At 33.9% G+C, this 17,786-nt stretch overlaps 4 protein-coding genes across 5 annotated transcripts; all 4 read right to left on the minus strand.

Annotated features, from left to right (window-relative positions):
• Positions 1–80: 80 nt before the first annotated feature.
• On the minus strand, positions 81–1,706 carry LOC129881071 (nuclear pore complex protein NUP1-like). Of its 2 annotated transcripts, none has more exons than XM_055955403.1 (2): positions 1,435–1,706; positions 81–1,216 (listed from the first exon to the last, which is right to left on the minus strand). In XM_055955403.1, exon 2 carries the CDS (start codon positions 1,121–1,123, stop codon positions 305–307), a length of 819 nt encoding a protein of 272 aa, XP_055811378.1. In that variant the 5' UTR covers positions 1,124–1,216; positions 1,435–1,706; the 3' UTR covers positions 81–304. The 2 variants fall into 2 exon arrangements, with proteins under 2 accessions (XP_055811378.1, XP_055811377.1); XM_055955402.1 differs by having other exon boundaries at positions 81–1,244.
• A 1,249-nt stretch (positions 1,707–2,955) lies between these two features.
• Positions 2,956–7,303, minus strand: LOC129881072 (vacuolar protein sorting-associated protein 60.2-like). The gene is made up of 7 exons (XM_055955405.1): positions 7,115–7,303; positions 5,825–5,976; positions 5,058–5,151; positions 4,270–4,341; positions 4,033–4,144; positions 3,800–3,951; positions 2,956–3,196 (listed from the first exon to the last, which is right to left on the minus strand). The coding sequence occupies exons 1-7, from the start codon at positions 7,181–7,183 to the stop codon at positions 3,143–3,145; spliced, it is 705 nt and encodes a 234-aa protein (XP_055811380.1). The 5' UTR covers positions 7,184–7,303; the 3' UTR covers positions 2,956–3,142.
• A 1,214-nt stretch (positions 7,304–8,517) lies between these two features.
• On the minus strand, positions 8,518–12,338 carry LOC129881073 (uncharacterized). The gene is made up of 4 exons (XM_055955406.1): positions 11,556–12,338; positions 10,583–10,839; positions 9,785–10,230; positions 8,518–8,876 (listed from the first exon to the last, which is right to left on the minus strand). The coding sequence occupies exons 1-4, from the start codon at positions 11,666–11,668 to the stop codon at positions 8,610–8,612; spliced, it is 1,083 nt and encodes a 360-aa protein (XP_055811381.1). The 5' UTR covers positions 11,669–12,338; the 3' UTR covers positions 8,518–8,609.
• A 143-nt stretch (positions 12,339–12,481) lies between these two features.
• LOC129881074 (uncharacterized) lies at positions 12,482–14,094 on the minus strand. Its single transcript, XM_055955407.1, has 3 exons — positions 13,845–14,094; positions 13,448–13,494; positions 12,482–12,796 (listed from the first exon to the last, which is right to left on the minus strand). The coding sequence occupies exons 1-3, from the start codon at positions 14,026–14,028 to the stop codon at positions 12,665–12,667; spliced, it is 363 nt and encodes a 120-aa protein (XP_055811382.1). The 5' UTR covers positions 14,029–14,094; the 3' UTR covers positions 12,482–12,664.
• Positions 14,095–17,786: the final 3,692 nt, after the last annotated feature.

Here is a 17,786-nt window from a genome sequence, read left to right on the forward strand (position 1 = left end):
AAATAAATGTTGTCACTGACAGTGGCCAAGTTCTGCTTCAGAGTGGGTTGCAGTTAAGAATTACCCATTCAAGCAGTTGATTAACGATTTCACAAATAAGACAACATTTTGTTATTGTGAAAAAGATAATAGGATTACAACATCTTTCACTTCCTGAAGATGCAAATGTACAATGCGCAAAATTTAAAAAAGAAAAAAGAAAATTGTGCAAACCCATAAACCGTGGCTGCTCATCTATCATCGAACAATTTATCATCTTGCCAACAATATCTACCATGAAGATCCAATGTTGTTGCCAACTGCTTCACCTCCTTCTGTTCTTATTTCTATTAACCTTGACAATCCTTCGACCTGATTTCTCAGGACCAAAGCTACCCAATGAGAAACTCCCTCCAGCACCTAAACTGCCTGACGCTGCAAATGGAGATGGATTCTGAGCAGCAGCAGCAGGCTGATTCTGCTGGCCGCCGAACTGGAATGGATTAGGTGTTGAACCAAACACGAAACCACCAGGAGAGCGTGAGACAGAAGGTTGACCAAATGCAACAGCAGGGGAAGATGCGTGCATAGTGTCCACGTCCATACTGTCTTCCATGTTCATCTGGTTATTATTCCAAGGGGACGCAGTAAAAGGATTCCCGAACATGGGCTGCGTAGACGAGTTTGTCAAAGAAATTGAACCAAATGGAAAGGCTGGTCCATTAGGGATACTGGGTGCTGATCCAAAGACCACAGCTGCAGTGGTTAGAGTAGTTGGAGTAGTAAAAGAAGATGAAGATGATCCAAATGCAAATGCAAACCCATTAGGGGTAGCAGAACTAAATGGGGAACTAAAGCCTGGAGACTTTGGGACCTGCCAATTGGAACCGAAAATTCCAGCAGTACTGGAAATTTGTGAAGAGGCAGAATTGCCGCCACCAAAAACAAATGCACTAGGACTGCCTGTACTGCTGGCATTGAGAGCATTTGTTGATGAAACTGCAGAATTAGCACCAAAACTAAATGCGCCGGGGGCAGCACTAGTGGAGGTGCTGACAGTATTTGTTGACAAAGCTGAAGGACTAGCATCAAAAGTGAACGCTAACTGAGTTGTCCCACTGCTAGGGCCGACTGAGCCGTTCATCGTAGATGAGGCAGAAAATTAAACCATATCACGCATTCTTCTTCACGGCTCTCGAAAACATCTTGAATCGCTTAGTTTACTCCAAAATATGAACTAAAAATCAACAAAATCAGCTACAAAACTAACAAAACGAAAATTACAACATATCAAGCACTCTACATCATCGATCGCTTAACTTAGTCAAAAAATTAAACTAAAAAACCAAAAAAAAATCAGCTAAAAAAAATTAACAATCAGAAAATCAAAAACACATTAAAATCCATATAATTAAAAAAAATTATCAGTTCAGTGAAGATCGATTTGATACTAACCGATGATAAAGCGCGGCGAGAAGAAGAGTTTGTTGGCGTTGTTTTGAGTGTGGAGGAGAGAGAGAGAGGAGGTTTGCTTTGTGTGTAAGGTATGTGGTTTTATTTAGGGGTAGAGAATTGGACGGCCAGGATTTGTTGGTGGGCATGGGGGCGCCCACCTCCTTTTCAGACGTGTCCTCCATAGATATCCTGAGGTTCTTCGGTCTGCACTTTTGGGAGCAGTAGTGCTTGATTGCTGGGGTTCCTCGAGTGAACAAGCATCAAAAGTTTTGCGTTAGTGAAATGAATAGTTCAGTTCAAAAATGTCGTAGAAATCTTCGTAAATCTTCATAAACTATGTCGTTTTTTTGATGGTTTTTCCTTCTCACGGCTGGTTCTTGTACACTCCTCCCCCGGGAGCGGAGCTACAGGGATGCGAGGGGTGATAATCGAACCCTCTTCGTCAAAAAATTACACTATATATATACTGTAATTTTTTTTATTTATATACAAATATTATTTTTGCATCCCCTTAACAAATGGAGATTGTGGATCAGTGGATAAGGGCCTGTGGTTGCGGGTTCGATTTTCGGTAATGACATATTTTTTTTACTTTTTTCATCCAGTCCCTTATTTTTTAATTTTCTTGAAACCCCTTATCAAATATTCTGATTCCGCCCCTGCCCCTCACCCCCTTTTTTTTTGGGTCTCAATAAAAGTTATTGAGTTTTAATAAATTTCTAGGTTGGGCTTTAAATCGATTGGGATCGTTTTATTCATGATATATCACAAAATTAAATTTATAATTTATCAATTAAAAGTATAACTAATTTTGGATATATTTATATCGTATTGGTACTTATCGAGTATAGAATAAATCTGCTTTCCCTACTTCAAGTGCACTTTTGTATCGATTGAATCACTTTTAAATTTTATTTTATTTTATCTTATAGGAAAGGTAAGATATAAATTTATTTGTTCGTTAGCCAAATGTTCCCTTAGTATAGTGTTCGCTATTCATATTGAGGATCGATTAATTTGAGTTTTATTTGAAATTTTTTCACTTTAGAAGGTAAATATTTCCGAGAACTCCTTTCTCATAATTTAAATATGAAATTTCTAATTAACGACGAGAAAGTATTATCATACAGATATAATCTTTGATATTGCATATTTTTATTTATACTCGCTCCAATATAATCTTTGACTTTCTATATTACATACTTTGCATCAAAGGAGTGAGTTTAGAGAGAAACAATTTAGCATGAAAAAATTAAACTTTTATATTTAATACTAACTATTTAATTGAAACATTCATACGATACTTCTGTTGACATGTCTTGTTAAAATTTTCATATCCATGTAACAACGGATATTTTCTTTAGGAAAAAAAAATACTAAAAAGTGACACATGATGATATATGAAAGACTTGCGCAATAAAAGAGAGTTGCTCGAGTAGTAAGCAACACGCAACTCCAATCCTAAGGTGGTAGATTCGAATTACTAAAAGAGCAAAACAGGATGAGAGCTCTCAAGGACCGTTTAAAAAAAAGAAAGACAAACATGATTTCTTTCTTCATCGATATAAGATTCTATAATGAACATACAATCATTAATCAAAAATCTATTCATTATTATTACAAATCAGCGTTACTTCTCTGGAAGAAGTAATTCGGAACAAAGTTTAAGAAACCAAAACTGTGCAACGTTTACGCCCCCAAAACTCTCCTAACCGCGAAGTGATGCACGAGGGACAGCAGGTAAGCCTAGTTCATCTTCAGCCTGTGAATCACAAGTTGATAAAAGGTGTCCATATTAATTAAACATTAAACGAAGAAAGACAAACATGACAATATTAAGAAACCACCACGAGAGAGATTTGGGACTGAGATGCTATACTTGCCTAAGTAGCTAATAACTCGTCTTTGATGTAAAAGGAGGTTAGGTTGTATGTCCCCCTCCATAGGTTTGTATTTTTTTTTTTTGGAGTTCTATTGACGCTGTCGGGGTGTTGCCCAACCCCCCATCCATCACCACGGGAGGTGAAAGCACGACTGAATGAATTTTGGTAAGAGATAAAATAATAACTCGTCTTCTATTCCAAAAGATGGAGGGACTTATGTCACAGGTTTGAGCCTTGCACCATGCAGACTATACCTGGTATTAAGTGGAGTAGGGCAGAGGGGCGGCTCATTATCCCCCGAATTTCAAAGGATGAGGTTGGTCCTAAGGGTGAGCCCCAGACAGATTCTCAGTCATCAAATAAAAGATATATGATGTAAGATATGTAAAATACACATAATAATTAACTATCCCTTGTATATGTAAAAATTTAATGTTTAACAGAAAAAAGGTCGATTAGTTTTCAGGTCTAATTGAAGATACCTGCGGGTTAGCTCTACCAGCTGGCATTGGCGCGTGTCCCATTGGTGCTGATGGCATGCTAAGCTCTGAATCCAGATCTGGTTCCTTGTCAGGTTGTAGGTATGAAGGGACACCTTCTTCAAACTCCATGTCCGCTTCCAGAGCATCAAGCTCTGATAAAGAAGTAAGATTAAATGCACATCAAACATGTTTTCACTAGAATATTCAAATGTACAAGAACTAAAAAATCTTACCACCCATGAGCTCTTCTTCATCAACGTCATCAGGCACACCGTAGCTTCTACCAAGAGTCTCTTGAATTTCATTGCTTACATCCATCAGGTCTGTCATTTCATCTTGTAGGTTCTATATAGCATGAGAGTATCACAACATGGATAAACTTCATAACCATAATTGTAAATAGAAAAGGAAGAGATTAAACTTAGGGAAGCTTAAAAGAAAAACTTAAAACAGTAATGGAGAATACATACATCTACATCTTGAATGTTCACAGTTTTCATCATTCCTTTTAATTCTTTGTTTGCTGACTTCATTGCAGCCATCTGAAGAAACACAGCTAAGTTAATAATGGAAATCCATTCTAAACAAATGAATCCCATTGCTCAATTGTGCCTTCAAACACAAACATTTGAACTAAAATGGAACCAATTGGAGAATAAGAAACTCTAGGGGACACAAAAATAAATCCCTTCCTCATGACAATTTGGTTGTCCTCCTACCTCTAGGGAGGTAGGCAGCAGGTTCCCATCAGGTTACAGAATAAGCTTCGCTTGACAAGCCTTGAGCTGTGCCCAATGGAGCGCTACCAAGAAAAAGACACACTTCACCATGAATTTGATATAACCAAAAATGTCTTATAAGCGCGAAGCTCCTAAGCTCAATATCAAAAACTGTGCTGGATGATGGCCAGTAAATAGTTTAAGATCTATTTTTCTCCTCCCAAAAATAATATTCAGTCAAACTTTAGAGGAAAGGCAACTTATTTCAAGGAGCATACACTATTATAAAAAAAGTGATGCTGCATGATATATTCTTAACAAGAACGTCATATATGAACTTCAAGCACAAAAACTTTTTAGACTTGTGGATCTGTGGAATGCCAAAACCGACTGTGGTCAAGTTCTGCTTCAGGGGGATTGCAGGTAAGAATTACCCATTCAAGCAGTTTATTAACGATTTCACAAATAAGACAACATTTTGTTATTGTGAAAAAGGTAACTCGTGAAAGAGAAAGGATTCCATTTAAAATTTAACATACTGTTTGCTGAGCATCTTTGATCCCCTCAGAAGCAAATGAGACTTGGTCTAAGTTGTATGTCTGATTGTAGAGCATGTCCCGCTGACCTTCATACCTGTTGATTATTCAAAGGATAGCTTATGCATTTGTCAGAACAATATGTGAATACATGATCTAAGACTATAAAACAAGTAAAAGAAGAAATAGAAACATACCTAAATAGTGTTTGAAAATGTAATTTCTACCTCGAACAAGAAAGTGAAAATAATAGAGCATCTAAATATAAGAGTGCACCAAGGGTGTGGATTACTGGTAAGCACAAGGTGATTTCTTTCTATCTGCCTAAGTCTTGGTTACCTGGTATCTATGCTGGTGGGAGGTAGCAGGTACTCGGTGGAATAGACAAAATGCGCTCAAGTTCGGCTGAACACCTCCATCGTCAAAAAATGAAAAAAAAAGAGTGCATTTAAGTATATTGTATATTGATTTAATGGCCCGGCACTGCCTACTTTTGATTCAGATATGATAACAACAATTAATCCACTGTTTCTGTTTCTCATAATATGGTAACAACAAATGATCCCCAAATATGTATATTTTCACGTGTGTGTGGGTGTGTATGTGCGTGATAGAGAGGTTAAACTGAGTCCAATTATTTCATCTCAGAACTTAAACTAATTGACTTTCACATGTCAGTAGACACTCATCACAAGTAATTGAACTTGATAATTTGACAAGCCACTTTAAGCCTTGTTAAACTCAAGGTAATGGCATATGATTTAACTCACATTCTCTTTTGCTTCAACACTCTCATAGCTCGAGCTTTTACTGCTTCCTGAGCTGGACCTGGACGAGTCTTCTTTAGCTGTTCCTTGTACCTTGCAAGTTCAGCATCAAGCCTCTTGATTTTCTCTTCCACTGACTCGCCTCTTTTATTGATCTGGACAATTAAGAAGCAACCAAAAGGATCAGAGATTACTCATGCAAACAACCAATAGTAATCACAAAACTGCAGAGAGCTAAGAATAAAGAAATATTATAGGTTAATCAACTGGAAACCATACAAGCAGCCATCTCTTCATCATACTACAAAAGCATGTGAAGCAGACCAAGAACATAAATGAAAACAGTTTAGTCCTTCCGCAATTCCCTCGTGTATTTTTGGTTCATGAAATGCTTTTATCACCATTCAGGTGATAAAGAAAATAAGCATTTAAACAACAACATATCTAGTGTAATCCCACAAGTGGAGTCTAGGGAGGGTAGGATGTCGCAAAATAAGTATTTGCTTTGCGTTAATACTAATCGAGTAACCATTTAGACACATGTAATATGATTCGATCATAAGAAGTCACAAGAAGCATGTTTGCATATCTAAAGGTATAAGGATTTGCCTCAATTTGCTTTGCACTAATACTATCTGTATAGTCTAGCAATTTTTCTTTGAGTAAACTATTTTTTCAACATTTTCCATAACAATCCTACTTTCTATCTAGTATGAAGTATCTAAATTATTTATAAAAATTAAAATATATTATGGATTGCATATGTTCAAATTTAAACAGAAAAATAGATGCATTGATCATTCAAGCTCGACTTTACATATTGAGGGTCGCAACACGAGGATTTCCCATGACAGCAGAGGAGTATACAACCAATGGGTTCAACTGGACTAGTATTTTCGACATGAGGTTAAATAAATATGTGAAAGTTCACTACAACTTCACACATTAAAGTCTAAACCCATAACTCACAACACATATCTAGATTCACTTTTCCATGACCTCAATCCTACTATTACTACTACTACAAAACAAATGAAACATAAAAACGAAGAGAAATTGCAGTTCTGTGCATAGCTTAACAGAAAACATTGAAAAACAAAATACCCAGTTCGAAACAGTACCCAAAAATCCAACAGAAATTGCAGTATCTGTACATAATTTAGCAGAAAACGTTTCAAAAATACTAGTTCAAAGCAGCTACACAAAACAAACAAACAAAGAGAATTGCAGTGCGTTTGCATAAATTAGCAGTATTTAAACTACAGATCTGGTTTGTTGGAAACAAAAACTTACCCTATCAGAAGCATCTTGAACCGATGGAGCAGGTTGTGTTTCCTTCTTAATGCCGAAAACTCTCTTCATCTCTCAATTTTCTTCTTCTTCTTCGTCAGTCACAAAATTCTAGGGTTTCTAGTTCAATCGGAGTTCAATTTGGTAGTCTACTCTAACAAATGATCCGTTACGTTTTGTCTGGAAAAAGTTAAATATTCCCAACATAAGAATAATAGTATTTTTTTTTGAAATAATAATTAAAAATACACTCTATCACTTTTTTTAATCTCAACTATGATAGACTGTTTATCAAATTACATTTTGAAGCTGATTAGATTTGAATACAATCGTCAAAATGCGTGTGATAATTTAATTTACCTATAAATTTTTATTCATGTGACAACTGATTCATTAATTTAAAGTTGTGTTTTGATAAATAGTTGTCGATAATTTGATAGAAAATACAACTACCTATGGGTCGTTTGGTGTAAGGGATTAACATAAATAGTCTTGGAATAAAAAAATAGTCCAATGATAAAATTTTGGTGTTTTATTTGGTTGACAAGTTTGGATAACTTATCTACTATTTATACCATAGTGATGGGATAAGTTATCCCATATACATCCCACATTATCCCAGGATAACTAATTCCATAATAATTAATCCTGAGATAACTTATTTTCAACCCAACGACTCCTTAATAGTTTAGATAGAAAATTAAAAAAAGTAACATTTTATGTGTGCTTCACCATTATCTCTTAAATAGTTTTTTTAAAAAGTTCTGATTAATTCCTTAATTATTTGGCACCATTTGTAATAAAAAAATGAAAGTGTACCATGCAATATCATATAGCAGTCGACAAGTTGTTTGATAAATAGGTAGTGATAGCGCATATGGGAAACGCTACCATGTGATAGTTCAAGTTGAAAACTCGCTTACCTCATGTTTTTTTTTCTAACCATTATCTCTATTTTTTCCTTTGCTTTTCTCCCGACCAATATTTGCTTTGAGGTTCGATTATTCGAATTTGCACTCGAAATTTTTACTTTGGAGAAGGACGACAAGGAGCGAGTTTGAGACTTCTAGTATTAAAATCCATATGATGCACGAATAATATTAAACTCGTATCCAAAATTATATATTTATGAGAGGAAAAACACCTACGATTAGCATGATTCCAGCACAAATAACACACCAATCGAGAAATGTTCGAAACTTTTAAAAAGATCTTCTTTTACTTAATATACAAAGTGATGTTGTTTTTGAAGTAAACTAAAAAAAGAAAGTAAGACACATGAAACAAAATGAAGTAATTCCATACAAACACTTCCTCAAGTAACACTTTTTTACACAATTTAAGCCACAACAAGCAGAACAATAATGTACAAGAAACACAAAAGAGAAAATCAAAGAGGAGAAGAGTTCCATCTAACTGAATATGATATGTATTATAAACAACTATGTTTACAGGGGAACTAGCTAAAGAATACATGTTAAACCTGAAAAACAGAAGTTTATTGAAGTTCAGATAGCAAACCAAGTTGCTTTCGAGTCCTCCCGACAAATAAATCTCCTGATTTGATCATCCCTGGAAGGCGTCCAATACACGATATACAGTAAAACTGCGCTACAGCCTCTCTTTTGCCTAGAGCAATTAATGATAATGACAAAGCAGGTTTATATACATTCAAGTTGTTGTCGTTCGCATTCTTCATTAACAATCTTATGTTCTTGGCAGCTATCCCTGCGTGTCTTTGAGCCAAGTATCCTAGTTTAATTTCCTGCATTTTCACCGGTACTAAGTAAGAACGTCTTGTGATAAAACGTGTCTACATGATATAAGAACACATACAAGTCATTGACATTTTAAGTTGTAGATTTGTAGTAAATCAGCACCAGTTTCTCTACCTTCACAAGGTATGAGTAAGGTTGCATACACACCACCCTCCCTAGACCTCACTTGTGGATTACATTGGGTATGCATACATGGTGGATCTTGGACCAAGGGTTTTACTGATCCATATCGTGAGTGTACACGTTTAAACAAAGGTATCGTGTAAGGGAAAAAGACTGAAGACTTCTACTATACGTGTAAGGGAAAAAGACTGAAGACTTCTACTATATATGTTGCTCAGACTTTTCAAAAATACTATCAGGTGAGCTGGATGCTCCAAAAGCTATGCATTTTCAGAGGATCTGACACGGGTGTGGTAGCATTTTGATAGGTTTGAGCAACATAGGTCTTCCGCATAATGCAGAATAACATCAAGGTCTTAACATAGTATGGCCCTCCATCGGTACCAGTTTCTAGAGTATAATCAATTTATTAACGAGTGAGGTTTCCGAGGCAGTAAGGGACATGAATTTTCAATTTCCTTATCATAATGCAACAACAACATACCCCTACTTCGTGGAGGTAGAGAGGTTGCTTTCGAAAAACCCCAGACTCAAGTGCAACAAATCAAAGTAGTTATGAAAAGGAAAAGCAACAGTGAAAAAAAAACATAACAACTAATAAATGAAAGCAGTCATTCGGAAAAGGAACAATAACAACATCACAATAGTGCGACAAGACACCACCAAGTCTAAAACGCGTTAGCATGATCTAATCTTTTTTTTAAAGCAATATTGCAATCACAAATATGAGTTTTCAAAACCAAAACATACTAGAGAAAGTTTGAAGACTTACAGGGATATCAGTAATATCTCCGATACCAAAGACATTGCTTCGACCCTTGACCTTCAAATTAGAATCAACCATCAACCTTCCATGAATATCCAAACTACCTTTCAAGACGGTTTCTTTTAGCCACCCTGAACCAATCGGCTTTCCAATGCATATAAAATGACATTCAGCGTCTATAGTTTGTCCACCAGATGTTTTGTAAACACCGTCTTTTGCAGAATTTACATCGACAGATTGCCCCAAAATGATTTCAACCTTCCTTGATTTTAGCCAATGCACTACCTTATTGCTGGCACTTTCTCCAATAAATTCCAACAACATTGATCCCCTATGCACAATCGTTACCTTCTTATCGGGATAATCCACAGCAATTTCAGCAGCCAGTTCCACGCCTGTTTGTCCTCCCCCGATTATTAATATAGAGCTGGCAGATTTAATCTTTTCATGATCTGTAAACCAACAAAAATAAGTAGAAATGAAGTTGATTGATTCATTTTGATATAACCTATGTTGCTTGGACTCTCTGAAAATGCTGACAGGTGGATGTCGGATCCTCCAAAAGTAGTGCATTAGAAGTAAGAATACATCAACCGGAGCAATGCATAATTTCACTAGTTAAGTCCCCGGGGAAGGTATACAACAACTAAAACTCAACCGCAAACTATTTGAGGTTAACTTATGAAACTATTTATATTCATTTCGCTTTATTCAGACTCATTTAGTTCCATGACTAGCAAAGGTTTTAAAGAATTAAAGATCATAATGCAAACTACAAGTATATCGATTGATACATGATGTTACCTGTTTGGTATTGAGCGAACTTCTCATCTTTCGTGTAAGCACCATTTTCTGAGTGACCAGTAGCTATAACAGCAAAATCATACGCAACTCTGTCACCTTTTACAGTTACAACCTCTGTATCCGTGATGTTAGCAGCAGCAGATGTAATGACATTTCCATGGGGAAGGTATTCGGAGTGACTAAAGACGACTCGTTTTGCAAATGAAGGATCACACATTGACCTTAAGGCAGCCCAAGGAATCTCAAAATACTCCTTCCTGTTCATATTTTTCGCATTCAGTTATTCATAACACACTACAAATAATAAATCCATGTAATATCTTAAAGAAAAAGGCCATTAATTGCTTCAGTTGCCAACATAGGGCAAATCAAGAATATGGATGGGTCTGACTCTGATACAACGTTCAAAAAATGGACACTAGTCTTAATGCAAATCCCAAAAGTTTGGTCATGAGGTGACGATTTCCCATGAGTATATATGGGAACAGCAACCCATTCTCTCAACCAATGTGGGGTATTTAACCAATAACACATACAATCAAGTATCAGCTACGCTTCAATCTCAAATTAGCTCTAATAAGCCATTTAACTATTGGTAGAGCTCAAGAAAATAAGTAAGAAACCCACTTATTTTCCTAGAAAATATTTTCATACGTACGGAACACACCCTAGGTGATTTTTTCTCATTTGTCCAAACCTTGATGTACAGAGTTAAAATGATAACTATGCTGGTGAAAGAAATATAGCACATAAATGTGGAATTCATCAAGGTGCACACAAGCTAACCCAAACATCATGATTATCAAAAACATAGAAAACAAACAAAGACATAGAAAACTCGAATATCAATGAGGGAAACATTGGCCTCGTCTATAACACGTAAACATGGAATTTGTGGAGGTGCACATAAGGTGACTCAGACACCACAATTATCAACAAACCAACAAATTCATAAATAAAATAAAAAACTCACATATCAATGAGGGTAACATTAGCCTCATCTTGAAGACTCCGTGCAATAAGAGATCCAGCAACGCCACCTCCAATCACCACTACTCTTTTCTTCTCTCCCCCAGAATCCGCCATGACTCAATTCGACAATGCAGCATAAAAAACTAAACAACACAATTACCCTAATATCCAAATACAATCTTAAACAGAGAAACAAGGTTCAAAATGGTCTCTACATAGATACATACATTCAAAAAAAAAATCGAAAAAAAGTTGTGAATTTTGCAAACCAAATTTCCTGTTTTTTTTTTGTACATATGAATATTGATCTTTTACTTGTTTCTGTTAAAAGGAAAAATTGGTTATCGGCGATAGCTATCGTCGATAAACCACAGCTGCTTTGTTGTAAAGGGGAGGCTGAAGGATTGGGAAGAAGATGAATAAATAGAGTTATAATTATAATGAAGGTAAAACAAAATGTGAATGGTGAAGAGTAGAGAAAGGGAGCTCTGGTTTTTTTGTTTTGTTTTGTGCATGGCAGGTCTTGCTTATTTTTAGGAGTTAATTGAATGTCACACATAAGTTTCTATATGTTAAGGATAATTCTTGTCTTAATTAAAAGATGACATAATATATAAACGTGTCGTTTAACTTGGCCGCTCATCTGATATCTATGCCCTCCAACTTTTGATGTGTACACACGTAGTTACTTAAACTTGTATGGAGTTGAACAAGTAGACATACACATTCTATTTTAAACATTATACTATATAGGAATTGTATTGTTATTATGATGTCTCTTTTGATTCTTCATTTGTCTTTGACATACTCGTGTTTGACATGTAATAAGGGTGTCGAAATTTCGTGCAAATTTTTCAAAATACACTAAACGAGTACTTTCATGTGATCGTATTGGATATTTACAGTCAAATCTCAATAACGGTGTCGTTTATTCGGATATTTTTTGGTTGCTATAGAAAAATATTGTTATAGAGAATATTGAATATAACCTAACATGAAAAATTGATTTTAAAAGAAAGTTGACCGTTATAGTGAAATGTTATTATAGAGGATGACTGTTATAGAGAGGTCTGATACGAGCAACATATGCTCTCTCCCCATTTGACAAATTCATTTGTTTTTTTCAAGCCAATCAAGAATGCCTTGCTCTGATTCAGTAAGTTCCTCTTTCTTTTGCTTCAAAGTTCCTTCTAAGTAGCCAAAATAGTCTTTGTAGTTGCGCTTGTAGTAACTATCCAATCTCTAAATAAAAGAAGAAAAAAGGTAAAATCAATAAATAATTAGAACAAGAAGGTAAAAACTTCTAACACATTTAATGTAAATGAATTTTGCACTATCGTGACCCAAAAGGTAACTACAAGTAATAGTCCACAAAGAAGTAAAATTAATAAATTGGAAGCTAGCCCCTAGATTTGGTCGCGCAATACGTGATGTGTGAGTTAGAACATTGTAGTAGACAATGGACGATATTTAAGTGGAGAAGACTAGAGGGGTGTGCCAATTATTCACCGAATTTCAAACTGTGCACCACTAGTTCTCGTAGATTCTTGGTTATCAAAAAGGAAAAAAATTGAAAACTATATCTATGTAAAATACTCTGAATTATTGGTGTGTATAAGTAAAATCCTTTAAAAAACAGAGGGATGGGAAATGATAATTGTGCAAATTGTACATGCCAAAATAAAGTCAACAAATCAATAAATGATCTTATAAACACTAAAATAACATAAAGAACTTTTATACTATAGTATTTTAATATGTTGTAGCAAGTAACTACCTTATTACTATATTACTAATTCCACTTTTTATGAACGATAATTATCTTTTTGATGAGCTGATAGTATAAAAAATCTTTCATATTGTCGGTACATAAAAATTAAACTCAATATTTACCTCCTTATCATTCTTGACCTTGTTTTCTTCTGATTTCTTGAGGTATCCTATAATAAGAAGAACACAAACATTATTTGCAATTTTGTGGCCAAAATAGTGACTGAAAAAATAACAAAATAATCTTTCCGTCTCAATTTGTTTATCTATTTGTTTAGAAAAAATGCCTTTTTCTTTTTTGGATAATTTTTCAATTTCAACTTATTACGTGACATATTAAAATACCACACAAGATTAAAGGACATTTTGGTACATTTTACGTATCTTTAGTTTAAAACCACTAGATCCAAAAAAAATTCTTTAACTTTCTTAATTAAACTTTGTATTGCCAAATCAAAACCAGACAAACAAATTAACACGAAGGAGTAGAAAGGAAGAATGTGAAATCCAAAAAACATACTCTTAAGAAGCTCAGTTTGAGAATCATTGACTTGAACAAGTGCAATAAGTACTGTTGAAAATAGAAGATCTCTTCTTCCTTGCCATGTTTCTTTTTTTGTTGTCACTTTAATTTCTTTGGTATCAATTGCTTGAACATAAAATCTTGAAATAGAATAATTACAATTTCCAGCAGTTAGGGCCATGGAGAAGACAAAGTTAATTTACTGAAATGAAAGAACATTTTAAAGGTTGGTATAGAAGCCAAAATCTTATCTTTTGTGTATGTGGAGAACAACTCTTTTTGAAATATCTACATAATGTGTGGACCCTTTCGGGAAAATGGCAACCATGACTTTGTTCTAGAAATATTATATATAGTTATGTAAAATGTAATTAACATATTTTCTTGATTCTTGTTACTTTTTCTTCGATGATGGTGGTTTTTTGATCAGCCTGTGCAAATTTCAACTATTTCATTGAGTCGACTTCTGGTAACTCTGTGCCTCAAGAGTTAGTCAAATAAGTCACCATACGGTGATCTATATTGATCATTCACAAAAACTTGTAATTTTAATATTATTTTACAAAATCGTATACTTACATAATTCAACATACACGCCCTTTAAATGAGTAATCACAAGAAAGTAAAAGTTATACACTTGCATGAAAATGACCAAACATTAGTTTTCAACACCAATGGCATTAAACTTTGATGATTCACCTTTGTAGGCTTAGACGATATCCAATCATCTTGACTTCAACAAACAAGTCAGCATATGATGATCCAAATCGATCATTCACAAAAACTTATACTTTTATTCTGGCATTGAATATATATATATATATATATATATATATATATATATATATAGGAAAAGAAAAAATAGAAATAGATGGCACATCCACACAAGGGACAATACATCTAGACCAATTAGAGACAGAACGTATGACTATTGAAGAAAATAATACTAGTTTTATATGTAATGAAGATAAAAAATTTGGAACCATAAAAGTACTAGCTAGAATTAGAATTAAAGATAAGAAGAAACTTTAGCCCTAGTAGATACATGATGTACCAGTTGTCTCATAAACAAGAAACTAGTGCCACAAGACCTGTTAAATTTTTTCAAAGACCCCGTATCAACGATCCAAATGGATGGAACTTATAACATTTATGATTATTATATTGAAAAGGCACAAATAAGCTTTATAAATACATGTAATGAGTTCTACAAACCAACCTATAATATGTATAAAATATTAGCACGAGACTTAGATATCAAAACTGATCTAGCAATAGGATTACAGTTTCTTATACAAAATAATGAAAGTTATTTATTTTCTAGAGATGGAATAATGTTATTTAGTAATACAACCTATACACCAGCACAAACTATACAATTCCACACAAAAGAAAGATCCCAGATAAAAAATATAGAAACCCCCAGATCGATAAAAAATTCAATACCATGTTGCAACGACTGTGGTGACAAGGATAATTGCTCTTTAAAAAACCTATATGAAGAGAAAGATAATTACTTAAAAGAACCATACCTAGAAGACATAAAGAAAGATTATACATTAATAAATATAGAAACTGAATTTTATAATTTTCAAAAAGGAATAAATAAGATAGGAATGATAAAAAATCCCGAAGATCTAGATAATATAGTAGCAATATAAGATGAAATGGAAATAATCGGAGAAAAACCATTAATACATTGGGATGTAATAAAATCATATGTATACTACACATAATTAACCCAGAATACACCATAAAAACAGCAGCCATAGAAGCAAATAATGAAGATACCGAAGAATTTAGTAAACATATTAAAGAATTACTAAAACTAGAAGTAATAAGAAGATCTACCTCTAAACATAGATTAGCAGCTTTCATGGTAAGAAATCATAGTGAACAAGAGGTAAAGTTAGAATAGTAATAAATTATAAAAGACTAAATGATAATACTAGAACAGATGCATATAAATTACCAAATAAAAATGAATTAATTAATAGAATACAAGGTAAAAGGTTATTTAGCTAATTTGATTGTAAATCAGGTTATTGACAGGTAAAAATGCATCCAGAAAACATAGAATGGACAACATTCACTTGACCCGAGGGACATTTTGAATGGCTAGCTATGCCTTTTGGTTTAAAAACAACGCCGCCTATCTTCGAAAGAAAAATTGACGATATGTTTGGAGACTACAAAAATTTTGTACTAGTTTATGTAGATGATATTTTAGTATTTAGTAAAGATATCAAAGAATATTTAGGACATCTACAAATAATTTTTAGACTATTCGTAAAATACAGAATAATAATTAGTAAGAAGAAAATGAAATTATGTAAGACACATATAAACTTCTTAGGAGTAACTTTAGGAGACGAAAAAATAAAATTGCAACCAAAAATAAAATTGCAACCACACATAGAAAAAAAGGTATTAGATATGCCAGACAAATTAGATAATATAAAAGATCTACAAAATTTTTTAGGCCTTGTAAATTATGCTAGAAATTTTATCCAAGACTTAGGAAAGATAGCAGGACCCTTATATGAAAAAGTAGGGAGTAAGGGTCAAAAATATTTTAATATAGAAGATATTAAATTAGTATAGCAAATTTAAAAAAAAGTTAAAAATATACCAGATTTAAAAATACTCTTACAATCAGATTATCTAATCGTCCAAACAGATGGAAGTAAGTTAGGATGGGTCATTCTAAAAGCTAGACCTAATAAATATAGTAATAAAAATGAAGAAAGAATATGTGCATATCAAAGTGGTCAATGTAGAGAAAAGGGAAATATGAGTAGCATAGGCGCCGAGGTATTAGCAATAATATATGGGTTAAATAGCTTTAAATTATATATCTTAAATAAAAGATGAAATATTAGTAAGAACAGGCTGTGAAGCCATGGTTAAATTTTATTAGACAATAAACAGTAAAAATAGTAGTAAAACAAGATGGCTTAACTTTATGGATATAGTATCAATACATAATAATATTGTATTTGAATATATTAAAGGCAAGGATAACGATTTAGTTGATAAATTAAGCAGATTACAACTTAAAACTAACTAATTTGATGTTATTTCAGCATGAGACCAACTGACCAATCGCCAGCAGACAAAGGCAAGGGCATAGTCCCACCAGACCCATACGTTCCGACTCTATTAAGTAAGATAAATTTTAGACCTCAAGGTGCAGTTGAGATGATGGAAAGAATTTACTGGTAAGTTCAATTTAATTTCCTATCCTCAGTGTAACCTATCATTTAGAATAATGCCAAATTGTACCTTAGACAAATCCAAGAAGTGTTTAGTAGACAATTTATGGATAGCCTATAACAAGAAAGACACTAAACATTTTATTGCAGCTACTAATGCTTTAGGTCAATACTTTTCAGATAAAAGTAAAGAGAATAAATTTAAATATTATGTTGTTATAACATGGAAAGACACATGGTGTTTTCCAGACTTGGATCGAAGTAATAGACTCAATAAATGGAATTAAAAATCCATTTTTTTAAAGTTTTCAATAATTTTACTAAAGCTTTAGACTATGCCAGATGAATGCTTGGGCCAAACTACTATATTTCTCCGGCTCTCAGACAAAGCCCAAATCAAACTCCTCAATACAATATCCAGAAAGATTCAAATAAAATAATTTTCTGTGACCACTGTTCTATCATGACTGAGGCCTTTAAAAGACTCAATGCAAAAAATGAACCCTCATTTAAGAAAACATGAGACTAATGAAGCAACTCGAGACATTCAAAAGTAAGTTTACTCCTAAGACTAATATAAGCACTCAGTCCCCAGAAATGAGTTCTCCATCTCACTCAAAAATGGATGAGAAGGGTGTGCATTTCCCTCTGAATGCTAAAAAATCTATTGTATCAGATAGAGATACAGCTAGTCCGGTTCAAACGGTAGCCGGTAAACACCTAC

Source organism: Solanum dulcamara, chromosome 2 (assembly GCF_947179165.1).
Source record: "Solanum dulcamara chromosome 2, daSolDulc1.2, whole genome shotgun sequence".
NCBI classification, from domain to species: domain Eukaryota; kingdom Viridiplantae; phylum Streptophyta; class Magnoliopsida; order Solanales; family Solanaceae; genus Solanum; species Solanum dulcamara.

Coding starts and splice junctions, on each gene's coding strand:
- LOC129881074 (XM_055955407.1), bottom strand. CDS start 14,028: ATGGCCCTAACTGCTGGAAATTGTAATTATTCTATTTCAAGATTTTAT. Junction 13,495..13,844: donor TCAAACTGAGCTTCTTAAGA/GTATGTTTTTTG, acceptor TTCTTATTATAG/GATACCTCAAGAAATCAGAA. Junction 12,797..13,447: donor AGGTCAAGAATGATAAGGAG/GTAAATATTGAG, acceptor TCTTTTATTTAG/AGATTGGATAGTTACTACAA.
- LOC129881073 (XM_055955406.1), bottom strand. CDS start 11,668: ATGGCGGATTCTGGGGGAGAGAAGAAAAGAGTAGTGGTGATTGGAGGT. Junction 10,840..11,555: donor AATGTTACCCTCATTGATAT/GTGAGTTTTTTA, acceptor AAATATGAACAG/GAAGGAGTATTTTGAGATTC. Junction 10,231..10,582: donor GTTCGCTCAATACCAAACAG/GTAACATCATGT, acceptor GTTGGTTTACAG/ATCATGAAAAGATTAAATCT.
- LOC129881072 (XM_055955405.1), bottom strand. CDS start 7,183: ATGAAGAGAGTTTTCGGCATTAAGAAGGAAACACAACCTGCTCCATCG. Junction 4,342..5,057: donor TCAAAGATGCTCAGCAAACA/GTATGTTAAATT, acceptor GTGTTTCTTCAG/ATGGCTGCAATGAAGTCAGC. Junction 3,952..4,032: donor TGAAGAAGAGCTCATGGGTG/GTAAGATTTTTT, acceptor CTTCTTTATCAG/AGCTTGATGCTCTGGAAGCG.
- LOC129881071 (XM_055955403.1), bottom strand. CDS start 1,123: ATGAACGGCTCAGTCGGCCCTAGCAGTGGGACAACTCAGTTAGCGTTC.